The sequence below is a fragment of the Drosophila ananassae genome, chromosome 3R (genome assembly GCF_017639315.1).
Source record: "Drosophila ananassae strain 14024-0371.13 chromosome 3R, ASM1763931v2, whole genome shotgun sequence".
Classification (NCBI taxonomy): domain Eukaryota; kingdom Metazoa; phylum Arthropoda; class Insecta; order Diptera; family Drosophilidae; genus Drosophila; species Drosophila ananassae.
In genome coordinates this window covers 7,082,397-7,101,845 of record NC_057930.1, presented here as the reverse complement: position 1 = coordinate 7,101,845, position 19,449 = coordinate 7,082,397, and the positions used below count along the sequence as shown (strand labels likewise).

The window sequence follows — 19,449 nt, the reverse complement described above, 5'->3', positions numbered from 1 at the left end:
TTTGCGCGAATTTCGTTATTTTGTATGATCGTGCCTGGGTCATGCAAATATTTGCGAGCCTGCACAAATTAGACTTAATAGGGAAATTCATTGTGCTCGCCCCTGAATTGAGTCTGAATTGCTAAGAGAAATGCCTTTTCCGCTGGTGTCTCCTCTGCGACCACCATCTGAGCACTCTTTTTATAAAATACCCAACGAAAGAGACCAATTTAAAATTACTTTACCCCCATCCCGGTCACATTGCGATCAGTCTCCAGCAAATGCTAAGCGCGCATGCTTATCGCGCTTTTTCGCAGAGTCGTGGAAACAAAGCAAGGAAAACGTCGGTGAAACGTGTTTTGCATATTCAATGCATCGGAGCAGGGGAAAACAAGCTTGGTCTGGCTCTTGGTTGCGACTGAGATTCCTTGTACTAATTAAGATCCATTTTGCCGCTTTCAATTTCGTGCAATTAAAGCTCCGTGCGATTAATCACTTGAGGGAAAAGTATTTGTGCAAAAAAAGGAATTTTGCATCGGCCGGGAATCGAACCCGGGCCGCCCGCGTGGCAGGCGAGCATTCTACCACTGAACCACCGATGCTAGTGACATTCGGGAGACAGATTTCTTTTTGATATATTACAATTTTTAAAAGTGTAGAATTATTTTGAAAAAAAAATTTTTCAAACAAAAATTTTTAAAAAGACTGCATCGGCCGGGAATCGAACCCGGACCACTCGCGTGGGAGGCGAGAATTCTACCATTGAACCACCGATGCCCCATTCAACTATAAATAAAAGTCTCTAATAAGAGAAACAAAGTGATCAATAGAAGGAAAAAAAATGTCAACCGTTTGAAAGTATAATAAAATTAATTTTAAAGATGAAATATTTTTCTGATATGTTTTGAATTGTCTTATAACGCTTATCAAGTGGCTTAATATATAATTTTTCTGTTTAAAACTATAAAAAAGTAATTTTGCATCGGCCGGGAATCGAACCCGGGCCGCCCGCGTGGCAGGCGAGCATTCTACCACTGAACCACCGATGCTTGTATATTGAAGTCGGCAGAGTATGGAAATAAAAGCCCATAACCAAAAAAACTGTTGCTATTTATAGCCTTGTTAAATATTATTTTGAGAACTTTGATTAATTTACTTCATTGTCGTTACCTTTTAGCCCTAATGGCGTTGGTTTGATGATATTTGTTCTTTTATTTCTCCCATTTCGCACCCCCATCACGGAGCCAGATTCCAGCTAACTTAGTAGCCCTTGTCGCCGCACAAGCGCAGTACTTTAGTACTTCACTTGCTCAGTATGCAGGCCGCGGCGCAAGGGGCCAATCGTGATTAAAATAAGCCTACATTTGGCTATTCAACCGACGCCTACGACGGCGCTCCGTCCGACGAGTTGGCCGCGGGAAAAGACCCAAATGATTATTGGCATAATTGTGCAAGATCGATTGAGTCGTCGGCACTTTCGCACCTTTTGTATCTTTCAGATACGAGTGCCCACGGTTGTGAAGAGTCCGGACTCGATCGGATCGTTGAAAGAAATCCGGTTAGTGGTTGGCATGGTAATTGCTTAACGATGGCCCACGCGTGGGTCTTTTTAATCTTCTTCTCGTTTTTTGAATGAAAGCAAAATTGCTGCCTGGTTTCCGAGTTGAGTTCTTGGGCCGCCCCGGTAGAGTTCTTTGTGGTCGGTGGCTCCCCGTCATCTGTCATCGGTTTGAAGTTCAAGCCGTGTCTGACATTGGCATTCGTGGCATTGTAAACTCTTTTTTCGGCCTGCACGATCGCATTGTTTGTACTTGCCGGTTTTTGCCGCCTAGACTTGTACTAGCCATTTATGGCTTCTGGCGCTGGTTGGAGTTCAGCGTTCAGCGTTTTGCTTTTTGTTTGATTTTTTCAGATTTTTTGTATTTCTGCTTTGCGGTTGGCATTGAAACCCGAGCGGCGATTGGGGGAACACAAACTCTTCACTAATCGAAAATTACCCAAAACAATCGGGAAGATTCGGGCTCCAAAGTGGCCATGAGGTCAGCAGTCCGCCAGGGACTCGTGTGCTTGCAGAGGTAGCCGGGGGAGAAGCAAAGACAGCAATTATGCTAATTATTTAGGGAAACCTGTATCGGTGCCTCTACCTCATCCAAAGAGAATGTAGTGCAAGCTAAGAGAGTTGCTGAAATGGAGGTGCTCTTGTGTCAGTGCTCTCTGAACAGCTTGCATGCTCGCTCTTAAGCACGATCAAAACTGCTTTCTCGTTCGCACTTGCAGTTTCTGGCAACATGCACTGCTTGATCAAACTGCGACAGAAAGTGTTTCTTTTTGGGAATTAAAATTCACTTATTTCTTTGAAAATAGAGTTTTAATATTATAGAGCAAATATTATTCATTGTCGGTGGAGTACCAAGTCAGAATCCAAAGAGCCTGAACTTCCCTCTTCACACTGCTTTGTGAACTGCTTGCCGCACGCACTTGCCGGTTCAGTTGGCTGGAAAACAGGTGTTTCTGTTTTGGCATTCCTCATCGGCAAATAAAGCTCTACCACTGCGTCGTAGGCTGGAAATGGAAACTGGTTTTCTTTTGATTTCATTAATTTGGTCAAATTATGACATGCTGGGCGGGCAGCGAGCCGCGCTGCGTGCAGCTCCCGGGAGTCGCCCGGGCTTCTGGCTCGGCCTCTGTTCTTTTGCTGCGCTCCCTGCATTTTGGCATGCGAAGTGCATTGATAGCCGGCCGAGTGCCGATTTTTGGCCGACATTATCATCAAGTTGGCCTGGCTGGGGGCTTCAGTCACTCATGAAGTTCACTTCAACCAATAAATATATACAGCACTTTTTCTATCGTCGGAATTTTTAGGATATAATTCAACATTAGTACAGTTCTTTTGGTTAAACGTTTTTATTCTTTTTGTAAGCCTTTGGACGCGGGACGCCGTTCGGGGTGGAGAAGATAAAAACACGACGGAATTATAATGGGTTTAGGTAGATTTATTTGCAAGCTTTTTGGCCGTAAAAATTTGAGTGGAAGTAATCTGGGGAGCGTGAACGACATGATGTACGAAGAGAACAGTGAGTCCTACCGGGGTTTTGTCCAGCGGCCCAAAAGTATGCAGCATTAGGCCTACCTTCACCCGGATTGCATCGAATTTTAATCGTTTATCCCTTTCCCTCCTGCCTTTTCAGACAAACTATTGAACGGCACTTCAGCCGTCGCTGCAGGAACTACGCCCAACAGCAACGCCAAGGGAGTGGCACCCAAATCCGCCACCACAGCCACAATCAAAAGCCACCAGCAACCGAACAAACTCAAAACCATAACCAACACCAGAGGCCCCACCACCGTCGGCGTTTCCGCGGGTAAGTGTCAAAAAGGTTCGAGCGAGATAATTACAAAATCCAGAGCAATTCGAATCGATCGTAACCCCACTATCCAAAAACGCACGGAGTGAAAGCATACGAAATTCGAGTTTCAAGACGAATTAGTTTCTTGCGAGCCCCTCGAAGCCATTGTCGGCAAAAAGTTGGCTATTGCCAATCGCTCTCCTAGGACAGTTTTCGGCTTTCGGTTTCACAACTTTTGTAATTAATATTAAGACGGCTAATTAGCCATTGGGAACTGGGGACAAAGCCTCTGTCACACACTTACATTTTATCCGGACTAGCCCCGTTCTCGACTGACACCTGCTGGGCGATTGTTCGGCTGTCGAATGCCGCTCACGCCTCGATTTGTTTTCAATGTCAGCGTGGCAGCTTTTCTGGGATTTTGGGATGGGCACTGGTGGCATTCTACTAATGTGCGGGGATTATCTTAATGGGCTTTGTTCCTTGTTAGCTAATTCGGTTTGATTCGAAAGGAAGAACTTGTTCAGGGCTCACTATTTTACTCATATTCATATTTCTCTTGCGGCACATTAACCCTATTAGTTTCCCCATTCGATTCAATTTCAGTTTACGAACTACTGTGCTACCTTCTGCGTCCATTAGTTTAGGTCTTAATATGCGCTCTGCTCAGTAGTTGGCCACTAAATTTGGCGGCTAAGTTTACCGCCTCACTGCCAATGTTTTCGCACTCGCACACCCGTAATGCTTACATAATCGAGGGCCTGACCCCGCTGGCAGGTGGTTCCTACACACACACACATATAACACTCTGGAAGTACGGTGCCCCCACACTCGTTTAAGCCACAAATGTCGCAACTTGTTTATGCCGCTACGCGTTACTGGCCGCTTAAGCGAATGGCTTTGATGTTCAACGAGTGGCTGCTTCTACAGCTTTGTTGTTCTGGCTTTCGTACTGGGTGTTGGTGTATGCTCCACCGCCCCACCTAGAAAGCACCCAGAAGCCCACCCCAAGCACTCCCACTGCGCCCACGCAGCTCCCCTCAAAAGTGCAGCTTTTCGGCTTGTTTGAGGCTAAATTGTTGGCTAAACGCGCTTCCCGTGATGGCTCGAATCTGAGCTCAAGCAACTCTGTTTTCACCCACTATTCTCTTCAAAAGTCTATTTTATCAGATTTATTTATTGCTTTCACACCAGCCACTCCGGGCGAGGCGATCAATTAAGTTGTCATTTAATTTTGATGGTGCGTGATTGTGGCCCGCATGTGAAAAAGTTTGTGAGAAATTTGTAACTTGCCAAGCTCGGAGCCCAGATACTCTAACAAATGGTCAAATCAAGTGCCGATTGAGGCTTTTTAAGCTGTGGCCCAAAATGATCAAAGGTTAAATGACAGTACCTGTTTTTCGATATCATCTCAAGATATCATATTACATATATTGATTCCATGAAGTGTCTCTCTAGTTAGGGTGCGCACGGAGAAAAGTGTCTTTCCTAAACGCACGCCAACTCTTTTGCTTTACGAGGAGTATCTGGCTGTGGCTTGTGTGTGGCCAAGAAAGCCCATTATCTGACGGCTTGTTTTCACTCTAATTTATGGCCTATACACATCAAGTTCATTGATTTCGGCGCTGTCGTGGGCTTGTCTTTATGGCCATTTTTCACGCTCTTACCCGATTAATTGTCAAGCGCTTTTCCCGCGACTCGATGGCACGCTTTGAGTGCCAGAGGAGCTACGAGGCGTATATTAGGGCTTGCAATTTGCATTTCCGAATCGCTGATACGGATTGTTGGGGAAGACTGGTACTGGCATCGCAAATGGCAATTGGCAATCGGAACTGCAAAAAGCTAATGGCCGACCCTCTTCGGCAGAAATCAAACACCGACACGCACCTTTCCAGTATTCGTTGTTTGGAAACACTTTTACTTTTCTTTCGCGGTTTCTGCCATGCGTAACCAACGCAAAAACATACCTAGTCACATACGAAGAAGTTATTACTGCTTTCGGTATTGAGTACGTTAGCGTTTCCACAACAATTTGCAATTCATACGGGCCCACACACGAAACCGCTTTCGCAAGTTGGAGGACTAGCAAGAAAATGGCTTGTGGTTTTTTCATCAAACCCCCAACAATAATCGATAATTATTGATTATTAATTGCACTAATTGGCCCATCTTCAGAGCTGGAAATCGGTTGGGGAAAGAGGGTGTATTGAACTATCGCCAAGCACTACCAAAGCCCAGTTCGCACGACTAATTTATGCCAGAAGAGCTGAAGCTGCTTCTGCCTGCTCCGCGGCCTCCGTAATTTGCACACAAAAGTTGGCTAAAACCGAAGCCAAATATTGCATGAATTTCGAGAGCCTCTTAGGGCTTGTGCAATGGGTATTTGAATAATATATTTTAGCGTGAGAACGCCGCTTTTCGGCGGTTATGCATAAATTTGATTGGCTTATTTATGAGCGTACGAATTTTTTAAAAAATTCGGAAAATATCGCCGACTGTGTAACGAGAGTGGCGGGAAATGGGGCTTCGTGATTTTCTCTGTCGGACACTTTCTTCAATTAAACAATTGTTGCGGGGCCGGCTTACGTAAGGTGGCGATTTCTATTAATCCGAGACTTTCGGTTTTCGGATTACACCCGATATATCCGGCACACGCTTCAATAATCTCTATTTCGGTTCCTGGAAAGCAAAGTGGGCTTGCCTCCGATTTACCATACCATCCGAAGATGCCAGATCGGGGTCAAGATTTGGCCAACTTTATCCGATAAGAGGGCTTTCTTGGCTACTCATAATTATCCCGGCTCAAAACTCCTCAAACCTGATCAAGTTTATGGCTCTTTAGCTTCTAACTGGAGCGTGGCTTTTAATGAGCTGTGTTCTTTCTGGCAAGGTTTTCACCGCTTCTTCGGCTTTGCTTTGTGCTGGGCATGTGTTCACCTGGCTCGGCCTAGAGTCTGCTCTTTCCGCCGGCCAAGTGTGACGCGAATGTCGTGGTGACAGCTTTGACGAAAACTAAAAAGTAAAAGCAATGTGAGTGAGAAGCTGGACGAGTGGAGTGGAATCTCAACATTGTGTTCTGTGTCAAAAAGGCGTCTGTTTGGGAAGCACTCTTTTAAAATTGAAAAAAATTAAATGTTCGTTTCATAGCATTTCCCAAATTTTAAATTCGTCTTAATTGCTGAGAACAGTGTGAAGTCAGGAGCCTGGCTTCCCACCTGCAATCCATTACACGCGTATGTGAGCTGCTGGCAGCGCTGGTGCTGCGCGGTCGCTGCAAGCCAAGCCGGAGCTCGGATCGTATTCGGATTCGGAGTTGGGGCTTAAGTGTTCGAGACTCAAGCCACAGCCGGCGACTGAGGCAGTGGCGTAAACGCTAGCAGAGGCAGTGGAAGAGGCAGCCGACGAGGCCCGCCACTTCGTTGTAGCGGATCCGCGGTTATTTTCGCGCTGAACTTTCAAACCGGCGGACGTGTGTTTCGAGTTCCGCTGTGGCTCTTTGCGGCGGTATAACAGATTCAACAGATTTGCCCGATTCGCGGTTTGGGAGCCACTGGGAGTGCCACCGAGGGCGCATGCTCCGGAAATGGGTCTCAACGAGTTCGTGTCACTGTTCTATGGCTCGTCGCAAAGTCTGAACTCGAACAAAATCGCGTCCGCGTCCACGTATTCATTGCCAACGGTTGCCAATTGGAAGGACTTCCAGCAGATGTTGAAAAATCACAAAAATGTGCAGGCCAAGAAGTATGGCTACAAGGACTATCATCCCAGCGAAGTGAAATACAGCAAACTCTATGCGGGCCTTGGTACGGGCGGCAATGGCGGAGGAGGAGGTGACTCCAGGGGAGGCGACTCCAGAGGCGGTGGTGCCAGAGGGGAGGGAGGCGGTCACAAGAAGCTCCTCAACAACAACAGCAGTAGCACACAGAACAACAACTTTGCCAACCCGAGTAACTCGGCCAAGACATCGAGAATCCCCACAACCACTAAGTCCATGACTTCGTCGGCGTCCTCCTCCGGCGGCAGCGACCTGGACATATTCCGCTCGTACAGCAAGAAGTCCCTCAAGGCCTCGCTGACGGCCTCGCCAGCCTCCAGCTCCTTCCTATGGACCTCCTTCCGAATGCCCCGAAAGCAGAAGTCCTCCTTGGCCGAAAAGAAGCGCGGTGGTGAGTAGTTGGAAAATCAATCGTAATGGGGGAGATCATTTCAATGGTACACTTGTGGAGTGCCTTGTTTGAAATCGGATTGGGAGAAGCCTTTGGAGCACATCTCTCATTCGAGTGAGTGGTTGCTGCTGAGCAGACAAGAAACAAAATAAGAAACCGTGTTTCTCTATGCATAATCAGTAATTGCCCGTGGCAAGTGAGACCAGTCCGATCTACCTCTGCCATCGCAGTGACCCATTTAATCGCCTTCTCCCCGGGGAGAACAATGGGAATTGTTTTGCTTTGGCCAGCGGCTATTTGGCCAACTAGAGGACGGGGTAGACCGTTGATATCACAAAGCCCGGATTGAAGATTCCTTTACCACGACCCGCAATCACAATCAACCTGGTCTAGCGGGCCTCCACGGGCGTCTATCTAGTTATAGGGTTTGAGCGATCTATGAAGTTCTCTGAAAATGCCAAACGAGGCGTTACAATTTCTCTGCTGTTGGCTTGTGTGTTTTGGCAAAAAACTTTATTTTTGCCATTTCATTAGTTGTCTTAATTACGAAATTTAAGCTTCAGCTTTTTTCTTTGTGAGGCCAAAAATAATTTCGAGGAAAATATAAAAGCCGAAAAAACATCTTAATGACTGAAGTTTATAATTTTCGTGTGCCATGTCATCTATTTTGGTAGTGAGATCACCAAGGTAAATAAATGATTTGACAAAAAGTTGTTTGGACATTTAGTGGAGAGACCATTAAAGTTCCCCTCTGGTTTGGGGGGGAGTTGGGCCCGTTGCGGAAGCATCCACTTCAATCGCTGTTTAGAGCGACTCCCCTGACCACCCCTAATCCTTTAATTGTTGCCCCAGTTTTGAAACCGTCTTATCTTAACTGATTGGCAGGCCTAGTAGGTATTATTGGGGCATTTAATATTTATGGCCCAGCACTTTCCATCGCAAACAAAGTGGCCTGGACTGCGCATGCCTCCGAGCCCAATAGGCGCAACAAGAAAGATGAAACCTCAATCGGGCCGGCTGCCATCGCATCCTACGAATGGACCGCCATCGATTTTTCTGAGGCGCCTGTGCCCGGGCTTCTTGGGTCTGGTCTGGCGACTTCTGCCAACATCTGAGACCGATTGCTCCAAGACACAGGACCCCGGTCGAAAACAGACGAACGATGAGTCATCTAGAAACCACCCCGACCGACGAAAACAAACTTTCCCAGTCACTTTCTCCTGGCGCCTCCCCCCGCCTGGCAGGCCCAGCATAAAATTGCATAATGGCCTTTTCGCCTGTGTTGCTGTTTGCTGTGACACACTGACACTCATTGGGCTGAGATATGACAGCCGCAGGAGAGAACGCACGCGCAGTCGCGTTCTCCCGCCGAGGTCCACTGTTATACGCCACTTGTTTACAGTGCTTCCCAGACCTACGCGGCCTCAGAGTGGACTCCAAGTTGGCCAACAAACTCGAAACCCTAATTAATAAATTAGGGGGGATAGAGGCACTCTCGAAACAGCCACGGCAATTAAATCATAGCCGCTGCTGCGTTAATTAACGGGACTGCTGCGCTTTTTGGCGCAACCAAGCTGTGACCATATGTGCCTGCGGGCGGCCGCCTTCGGGATGGCTAATGGAGTCAAGTGCGGGCCTCGAAGCGCGGCGGAGAAGCCAGGCGGCCAAGTGGCGGCTTCTGGCCAGCAGAGCGCAACAAACTGTTGCCACCGGCGGCGAAGAGCCTCCACCCAGAACCGAGAGCCAGCAAGCCTCGGAGAGAGAGAAAAGGCATAACAGGCCCACTGATTGATCAATGGGCCCTTGGGTTTTTGGCCGAAAGCCAAACTGTCCTCTGTGGTCTCCACGGGGCGTATGCGCAATTCCACGGCATTGGGAATTAAACATTGAACTTGCCTTCCTCCGCCCAAGTTAGCGTTCAGCCCACATGGCTGGCCATTGAGGCTGCGGGGCCAGTGGCACCGAGTGGCACTATGCCAGTGGCACCGAGTGGAGTCTGTGCAAGTGGTCCAACATTAATCGCCCTGAATGGGTGCCAGCGGTCGATAAAAGGGGACTATGGGAGACATAAAACTGGCTCAACTGAAACACAAATTTACATAATCAATAATTCATTTACGGTTGTTTTTATTGATTAATTTTCACAGTTTCCAGAGCCGGCCACTCCATATTAATTAAATTACAGTCTTCGTAATTTCGCCGCGATTCGCCATGCCGCCCAGCTTCGCGGCTTATAATTTTGTGTTTTTGTGCGCGAAGACTTAATAACTTTTCGCCCGTTTCCAGTTCTTCTATTTCGCTATTCCGCTATCGCCTTATTTTTAATTTAGTTCTCTGCCAAATGCGTATTCGGACGCGCCACTTGGTGTTTGGCTCGGAGGCCCCATAACCAGACCTGGGAGGCCCAAGAAAGCGTACAGCTCAGAGAATAACTATGCCAGCGACGTTTTTATTGAATTACGCTTGGGCTGCTTTTTCTCTGGATTTTGTGCTGTCTGTGGCAGGGCAATTAACACTTGTTGACAAGTTCACCCGGCCATGCAAGGCCTAGTCCGCCGCCCAGTCCAGCACAGGCCCCCAGTTACTTAACTTATTGCGTGGGTCGCCCACTCTTAATTACCAGACAACAACAGCTGCTGCGACCCGAAGCCACTGGCCGGGACTATGATTTTGTGGCATTAAATTTTGATTTATATTGGGCCATTAATTAGCGCCACTCGCCACTGGGCCGAATCACAGCTTTCCTCCTCCACCAGCATCTGCAACTGAGGCTGAAAATTAATTAAATATTGCTCATACGCAGCGTTGTCATTCTGCTCAGTGCGCGCCTGCAGACACAATTTAGTGACCCTCGTTAATGCTTCTCATGGCGATTATTTGCCACCCTATATAGTATATGCATATATATCTTTCCGTATATATGCTTTCTCCATTTGCTCATTGTGGACTTTTTCAAACATTTGTTCATTAATGATGTGCGCATTCGTACATATTTTAATATGAATGTAAATAGTACACTGGGAAAAGCTAATTCCTTATATATATATATATATATAGGGAGTGGCGCGTCTCAACCATAACGAATGTTTTCTCCAAGTGTACAATTGCGCTGCTTGGCGATCCCACAACCCACCATGTGGTGAAATCAGCGCCACAATTAGCAACAAATGCGTAGCCCCTCCACTGCGCATCGGAGATCGGCGATCGCCAACGAAGACGACGACGCGCGCCTCTAGATTTGAATTAAATCCATTAGCAGTTTGTGTTTGGAGGTTTGCGCTTTCGGCTCGTCGGGGCTCGATAATTCATTTCTTCCATGCGATTGTGTTTGGTGGCGTGGGTGCGTGGCCTAAAGGCGCTTCGGTCGGAAGCAAACAATGTGACTCGCAGTAGTGTGGTGACTGTGTCTGGAAATCGCTGCCCGTGAGGCGTTCGACGTCATTAGTGATGTCCCCAAGTGCCGGCAATTAAAATCGATTTGTCCGTCCCCGCTTCTGGGATCCTGCAAGTTGCTGCGATGCGTTTGTTAATTGAAAGCCCCGTGCAGAATTAAAGCAAATAGAGCGGAAGCACACTGTGCCGTTGCCGTCGACGTCGTCGTTGTTTTGATGGAAATGTTCCAAGTGGGAGGAGCAGGAGCAGGAGGTGCCTGTAGTGCTGTTGGTGCCGTTGTCGGTTCCGAGTCATTGGCGGCCTGCGATTTTTATTATGAGCACGCCGAGGACGAGGGAATTGGCGGTAAGGCAGCTCAGGGATTCAAAAAACAGACAATATTTGTCGGAAAACAGTGATAGATTCTGCGAAACAACCGCTCAGTTGGCGGGAAACTGTCATTATAAAAAATAGTTCATTTATGGAAAATACAAAAATAATTTTATTTTATACATAATTCCTCGCCCTTTGGTTTAGTCATTAATTATCATAATTTCAAACGCATAGGGCGCACTAAAAAATTAGCATGCAATCGAATAGCAGATGGGATTAAATACATATATTTAACTGTGAAAACTTATGAAGCTTTTCTGTGGTCTACTCTGTCGATGATACATCATACATATACCTATATACATATACGCAAGCCGCGAAATATGTACACGAAGCAATAATTATACATACACTTAAAAATTATTCAAAGCACCACATATGTAAAGATTAATTAGCCGCTTTTGGTATATATTGCATTATTTTCGATTGGCTTGCTTTTCCCCTGTGTGTATGGCCAGAGCGGAAAATGTTTTCGTGCACAACTTATCTAAAAATAATCATTAGAACTTGAGCCAAAAACGAAAAGTGTATTAAAGGCTTATTTGGCCGCCGAAAAAGATAGGAGAGCAAAACAAGTGGAAGTGCGCCAAGCGACGACACTGCGACCTTGAAACGTGCGTGCCTCTGGCAAAAATAAAAATGGGAACTTAAAACAATGGCCAGTTGCAATGCTCGAAAGGAAAATCACTGCCTCGATGTGCCATAAATCCCTCGCTGGTGTATCTCTCATCACTAGCCCCCTAGATGCCAGTTTGGAGGGGTTTCTTCGTCGAAATGATTGACATTCGGCAGAAATCGATGTATCCGGCTAAGAAAGTCTGCCCTTCTGGTCCTATTTCCCCCCTATTTACGGAAAATTGTTTACAATCTCCCGGCCATTGGGCTCTTTTTTTAACAAACATGCATAAATTGGTGCAAATATGTTTACATTCGGTGTCATTAGGGTCTGTTGGTAATTAAATCGATGGCATTTCCATCTGTTGTTCTCAATTTTATTTAGAATCATGATGGCTCTTCCGGATAATTAAAAGCGGGTTCATGTGGTGGGCACTATTTTAATAAAGTTTTTAATTTGAATTCTTTGTTGAACATGTCAAGTGCTTGGCACTCTGGCCTGCCACTTGAAAGTGTTCTGCCTCGATGCTGAAATATTTTGCTTTAAAATTGCAATTAAGACAATGAATTAAGGCACAGCTCAGATATTCTGCCCCGTTCCTCGCACTGTACCTCAATAGACTTGTGAATCTGGAAAGTCAGTGTCCGTCGCGTCGACCTAAGCGCGAAATGAAACAGATCCTAAGATACAGATACAGTCAAGTCCCCGTTTAGTTTTCCAGTCAAGTGAAGTGATTTTTGTCCGGCTGGCCTCTCCAAAACGCAACTAATTGAAATGCCAGTTGCCAGTTTGGACTGGCTGTTGTTCGATTTAATTACGCGCATTTTCATTGGACGTGTTTTTGTGGGTCGCCGTGGGTTAAGACTGGACGGCCACTGCCGAGATTTGAAAACTCGCTAAAAAGGCATGGGCAACATTCAGAAAAGACACTGCAACAGGCAGCTGCCTAATGCCAAATAAGATATTTCGGAATTTCAATTATTTCCCATCGCCCAGTGCATGCATCAGCCGTCCCACCGTCCGCCCGTCCGCTCAGTGTCACCTCCACCCAGACCACTGTGCACACATGTCGAGTTTCGTCGAAAGGCCAGAAACTCAAAACCCAAAACCAAACCCATACCCGAGTCATTATGAGCTCGGCTGACCGACGGCGAACCCGAGACATTGAATGCTTTGGGTGTCCCGGTGATGTTGATTGATCTCAAATGGCGGTGAGTCTTCCACCTGGTGGATGCTGCGCAGCTTGTTGCACTGTCACTGCTTAAGGTGCAAATGCTGTTGCATTGCATCCAGACGGAAAATCACCCAGACGAGAGGCTTTCTTTCGCCTCGGCAGCTGTAAACACATGCGACTGGCAAGAGATAAAACAAGAAACGGGCAATTCGTTTATGCAAAATTGCTATTCAATAGTTTTCCATAACTTTTTTATCTAAATTGAAGCTGGTTTACACTTTGCAGTAAATCAAGTGGAAATCATCAAGTGTTGCTGCCTAATCATTATTTTGAACAATTCATTGGAAATTATTCATTTTGTTATGAGTACTTTTTTTTAAACTAAATGATCATTTGTCCAAAACATTCACAAGTAAGAGATTTATGTTTAGATTACGATGGACTTAATATTAAAGGCTTTTCTTTCTTATATTTATTTCGTATACTTCGTAAACCTATTTTAGACAAACAATCCACATCGCTGGGAAAATCCACAAGTCCAGCAAACACTTTTCACACCAGCACGAAAAAAGTCTCGCAAGAAAAGATTTCTGAATGAAACACCCGCGGCTGAGTTTTTCCATGACCCTAAAAATCGCAGTGCAGGAAAGTCTGGGAAGCAGCGGGAATATATCGCAAATTTTCACAACTTCTGAGGTGGTCGGTTTCTCAGTCATAAAATCGAACCGTCGCGGCGAGAGGTCCGTCCAGCCACCCGGGAGATCCTGTCAGCAACTTGTTGCGATTCGACAGGGACAAGACCGGGCCGTGAGAATATTCCAGTGGACGCAATAGGGAAAATCCTGAAAAATAAGCCATGGAAGCGAGCAAATTCGCTTGGCCTTGCAATTAATTGGTCGTAGCTAATGTCGTTTAATCGCTTAATTGCCATGAGAAATGTCCCTTAATTGCCAAATGAGCCTGTCGTGTGCCAGACTTGTCCACGTCGCTCGCACGTCGTGTGCCTTTGGGATTTTTCCGATTCCAACGGGGCCAAGGTGAAGGTCTCTCATTAATAATTATTAAATATATTCCGGGAACGTCTCCGAATGGCAAATTTCTTTGCTTCGCTTGTGATCTTATTTTCTGCATCATAAACACTTTTAAATCGTCAAAGAATCCAATGCTCAAATTCCCAAAGGTGTTTCATAGTCAATTTTATTCAAATAATAAATGGTATTTTGCGAAGTCTGATTTACTAAATAAACTATACCATCTATATACAATATTTGACGACTTATGCTTATGCACTCGAATACCAACACATATTCGCCCTGAAATATTTCTTATAATACGCTTTTGGTTAAGTATAAGAATAATGGTTCGAAGAATAAGTGATTTTGGAAAAGCCTATTTGTTATATATATAATTTAGTTGTCGATATATAATTTAGCTGTGTTATTTGAGCAACCAACCCAGGGTAGTGATCTCGGTGACAACTCCGGAAGACGAATCCCATTTTTTAATTGGAGACACAAAACAAATTTCGTTCACCGGTTTACCCCTTGGCTGCCAATTGTCAAATGGGAAACTTGTGCAAAAATTGACAACTTCGTGTGTCCGCTCGGTTTTGGCCATAAATTTATACGGTAACATAAAACCGTCAGCCGTTGATTATGGCCTCCTTGGATTTGGTTGCTCTTTTCCATTTTTTCTTTTGGCCACAGACGGTTTGGCGCGTGGCTTGTAAGGAAATCGTGTAAATTATGGACAAGCACACATGAGTTGTGGCTGATCGATGCTTGGATCACAGCGGTTAGTGAACTAGGCACCACCCCTCCCTTCTGGCCAACTTTCAATCATACATACTTACTACCCCACCCCCTCCGGGGCTGTCTGGGCCAGTTTCTTGGGCACACATCCTCTCCAATTGACGGGCCCCTGATGGGAGGCGATTTCAAGCAATTGATGATGACCCTGGACCTACTCTGACCCGAGGCGTTATTAGCTGGTGATAGTAGGCGTGGCAGTTATTGCGCCCAGAGCTGGTTTGCTTTCCCTTTTGTCAATGGAATTATGCAAAAAGATAATTTACTGCTGCCACGGTTTGTCTTTTTTCCTCCGCCACGAAGTGGCATGATGCCTCATACTTTTTTTCCCTTGCCAGCAAGGTTAGACTCGGAGTTAGGTGAATCACGGTTAGCTCACCATCTCTTGTTTATCTCCAAATGACAGCAAGATCTTCGTTCGCGAGATGATGAGGAAAGACTTTCTCCGTTGAAGTGCACAACCATTGAATTGAGCCGCCTATGGAAGCGATTTGTGACTTATGCTTTCCTTTTTGTCATTTACTTTTTCAGAATCCCTGCGATCTGGTGTGGATCAAACCGAACTGAGGGAACTGAACAATGTGTCCCCTAAAAATGGGTGTCCCACTCCGCCCATGGCACGCGACTCCAAGCGGGCCTCCATTGGCAGCGAGCTGCCCTTCGAGACAGAGGCCAAGCTCAAGAAGTGTGAGGAGCAGGTTCCCCGGCCTGTTGTGGCAAGTATTACGCCCCCGGAGACATCAGATTCCGATCTAGAGGCTCCCGTTAAGGAGCTCCAGCCCAATGGAGTGCTCAATAGTCAGGAGAGTACAAGCCAGCAGGTGAGTCGGAAACTAATAAAATAGAGAACTTACCAAAAAATGGCTTGAACAAAGCAAAGTACCAAAAGAAGAAATTCCACTTCTTAAGATTATTTCAAGGAGCAAGAATAACTTGATATTTTAAACAAAAAATATACAAAATAGTTAACTTTTTTAAATTTGCTTTTTAAGACTATAACCTAAAATTTCGGATAGTTTCATATTATAACAGTAATATTTAAAAATTAAACAATTATTAACTATTGAATTATAATAAAATAACAGTTCACTTCACTGCGTTTCAGACCTTTGATTGAAATTAAAATCACTCTGTCATGTTACAATAGTTGAAGGAAATGAATTTCTTCTTGAATTGAACATAAATTTATCAAGTTGCTTACGATTTTCATCTGCAATCATTGTATTTTTTATAATTATTTTTAACTAGCAGCCCAGTTCAGAGGACCCGATCGAGGATGTGGGTCCGACCATCAGCTCGATAACGGTGCTTGCTCCGCCCCCCTTGGACATAATCGCCCAGTACCCCGCCCTGAAGCCGTACACGGAAAATGGGATCGTGGACTACGCCCGGCTGGCCAAGTTCTTCGACAACAACCAATTCGAGAGGCGGGAGGAGCACCGGCAAATACTCGGACTCGCTGTCATGGTCCAGTTTATGTCCCAAGAGGTGAGTGGAACACAAAGTAGCGAGTAGATAGCAGCGAGAGGCAGGATTAGTGAGGGATCAGCCCGAAAAGCAGGCGCCAGGGATTTGTACCTAGCCCTTTGGAGGGAATCGCCGACCGAGATTCGCATTTCAATTGTGCTCCGCGTATGTGAATGTCGGCTTCACCTGCTCTAATAATTCCCGAATCGTGCCAGCCCTTCCATATGTGAGCCCTCCATTGTCCAGATATTTGCCCTAATCTATGCTTAAAGTTGAGCTAATTTCGTTTAATTGTGTCAGTGCAGGCTAAGCCGAAACTGCAAACTGAGCACTGAGAATGGGAAACTAAACCCAAGCCGATGTCCGAAATTGAGCCGGGATATGGGCTCACTTTTTGTGTTTGCACTAATTAAAAACTGGTCTGAAAATTCCGCACACAAAAGTTCTCCGGCCGAAAATTCCCCAGTCCTGCCCTGCACCCCTTCCATGGGTTTCGGGTCCTTTGTACGAGAGAGTCTTTCTCTCGTACAATGTGAAAGGGTGTGAGGCGGCAGCACATTCTAGTTCAGCTACGTAGCCGGCCATCCTTTCAATTAATTGTTTGCCATTTTCGGCGTAAAGGATTCTGATCGCACAATTGAAGATTCGCCAGGACACGTGTGAGTTTTAACGAGATTTCCAGCCCAAAGGAGGTGGAAAATATTTCAAAATGTTTCCCGATTTATTGCTTTTTTTGACAATTTTACCTGCTGGTACATAGGTGCGGTTCGGTCCTCTATTAAATACCAATCACAAGGTCATAAAAATAGGCGACGAACGCGAGGAATATTTTATTAGCATTTGCGTATTCTGAGGATCTTAGGGAACATTTTCCAGGCAGACAAATCGATTTCGAATGACTTCTCAACTGCAATTCCGTTTGGGAAAGCCTGTGGAATGTATATTTTTATATAAACGAGAGATTAGAGGCAGGATGCTTACCGCAGCCCAACAACACGAAGACAATTGCGTAAATCCGTTCTAGGTTTGCAGAATTTCCGGAATAATCGAAACAATTGCCGGCTGGATATTCTGCTTATGCTCTTATGCAAGCTGAAAGTGACACAATACCCGAAATGTGAAAGGATAAGTCCGTTCCCTAACAATGCGTGTCATCAGCTGGTTGCATTGTACCAACGTCATTTGTGTTGGCCTTTTGCGAGCATTTAGCTTCTTTTTGAGGCTCTGAAAGAAATGTCGGCAATATGGAGAAAATGTTGCGTAATTCCCTAAGTTGATGCCGTGTTTTCAGCTACCTGAGCTGGGGAATTTTTGATGAAGCTGTAATCGGAAGCTTCCCGTTATGAAAACAGTGATAAAAATATTTAATATTCCCAGGTGGGGGTTTATGAGCACCTAGCAACGGATTTAATAAAGATTGTGAAGATTTCCCCTAATTCTTTAACGAATGTGTGAACATTTTTCATTTTCTTTAAATCTAGAAGTTTTCAAACTGTAATCACATAAAATTTACTGTCCAAATATTTTGGTTTGCTTGATTGGCGCTTGCACATGTTTTAATGCAATTTCCCAGTCATTTCCGTATTTATCTTATGCACTTTCGGAAAAAACAAACCCAGTTTGGTACTCCTTCTGCAAACATGGCTGTTAAGGGGAATTACGGGATAGAAGACCGCAGTGTTTGCTAAAAGGATGGATGCGGCTACCGGCCAGGCCGCAGGATATGCAAATACAAACATGCGGTGGATTATTTATTCTACTTGGGTGGAAATTTCGCAGAACGAGGCAATCGCGCAACATTTCCCACTAAAAGCCTAAACTGATGTTGCAACAGTCGGAACATAAATATTTATCTAAATATGATCCAGCGAGATTTCACAATTTGGTGTGAAAACCGAGGAAACGCAACCGGCAAGGTACCCGTATATTGGTAGGCACAAGGACGAAAGACTCGTCCTGGGTTCATTTTTATGAGTTTGCTACCAAGCTCATACCGAAGGCCATATTTGGCCCATCGATACTTCTCGATCTAAAAATGAAACTCCGCCCAGCTCTAGAAACCTCCTCGATTGCCGACAGAAGGATTAAATCCAGTCGGACGAGTCTCGCCGGCAAGTCACTAATTTCAACACTTTGATTGCAAACGTCCTTGTCAGGTAATTACCGCTGTCTTCGGTGTCTTTACTGACTGACTGGCTGTCCACTTTGACTGTCACCCGAACGGCAACGGACTGAGTCCGGCCGAGACAGAGATTTCGCCAGACATGAATGCTATTAATTTTCTGGACGACAATGGGCGTGGATATACAAATTTTCAAATCATTTCGCATCAGCCAGAGGTCGGGCACTCTTAATTTTGGGGACAGCATCAGTCAGGCGACTGCCCCTAATCGATTTGGTTGATCAAAATGACATTTACAAAAATCCCATTTAATAGGCCTCTGAGTTGACACAACGACTCGCCCACAATTCAATTTAAATATTCGGAAAAGGAAAATGAAATTACATTATTATTATTTTAATACACACTTTAAATAAAAAGTTAGGGAATGAAAAATCAGTCAGAAGCTTTAAATTTACATTGTAAGAGTACTTTGTGCGAGTTATTTGTAAATTTATTTTAGATTGAATATAAGGCTCTTTTTTAGACATTGGCTCATAGTTCCCATAGGATAACTCAGAACTTCTTAACTCGGGCGACTGTAAGTCAAATCGCATTTGCAACCTCCTCTTGAAAGTCATTTGGCTCCACCCACACTTTACATGTTAGCAGTGTCGAGGCGCTCGGCACTTCGACACGCATCCTCCCAAATGGTTGCACGGGAGGTGCGCGCCATTACTGTGAATTTGAAGTGTACCGGGCCGCCCCAAATGCGCAGAAAGTGGGAAAAGAGTTTCCACCTTCGGAGGGCCAGACGCGTGACCAATGTCGATGGGTTGATCCCAAACCACATGGTCTTGGCTGGCTAGATCGCTAAGCCGAGATGGGTGGGTCGCAGGCGAAGATCTTCCCGGGTGCAGCCGGGTCTTGGACCGCCTTCTTTTGCCTTGGCCACCGAGGGATACACCCCCGTTACATGGTTGTTTTTTCTTCCGTCATTTTCGACTGGAGCAAACCCTTTTCCCA

General features: G+C 45.4%; 1 protein-coding gene and 3 non-coding genes across 11 annotated transcripts in view; 1 reads left to right on the top strand and 3 right to left on the bottom strand.

Moving 5' to 3' along the window:
* Window positions 1-19,449, top strand: part of LOC6503284 (accessory gland protein Acp36DE) — a 75,015-nt gene that overhangs the window by 52,359 nt on the left and 3,207 nt on the right. For 3 of the 8 annotated variants that reach the window (XM_014903624.3, XM_014903623.3, XM_032453303.2), the window contains 3 exons: window positions 3,168-3,341; window positions 15,387-15,676; window positions 16,104-16,343. In XM_014903624.3, coding sequence (XP_014759110.1) covers window positions 3,168-3,341; window positions 15,387-15,676; window positions 16,104-16,343 — 704 coding nt within the window. Of the gene's footprint in view, window positions 1-2,784; window positions 3,090-3,167; window positions 3,342-6,427; window positions 7,493-10,782; window positions 11,231-15,386; window positions 15,677-16,103; window positions 16,344-19,449 lie in introns of those variants that run through there. The other 5 variants (XM_014903620.3, XM_014903621.3, XM_001967549.4 and 2 more) reach the window with 5 other exon arrangements.
* Trnag-gcc lies at window positions 511-581 on the bottom strand. The gene has a single exon. It is a non-coding gene; the product is annotated as a tRNA-Gly (tRNA).
* On the bottom strand, window positions 686-756 carry Trnag-ccc. Its single transcript has one exon. It is a non-coding gene; the product is annotated as a tRNA-Gly (tRNA).
* On the bottom strand, window positions 958-1,028 carry Trnag-gcc. Its single transcript has one exon. It is a non-coding gene; the product is annotated as a tRNA-Gly (tRNA).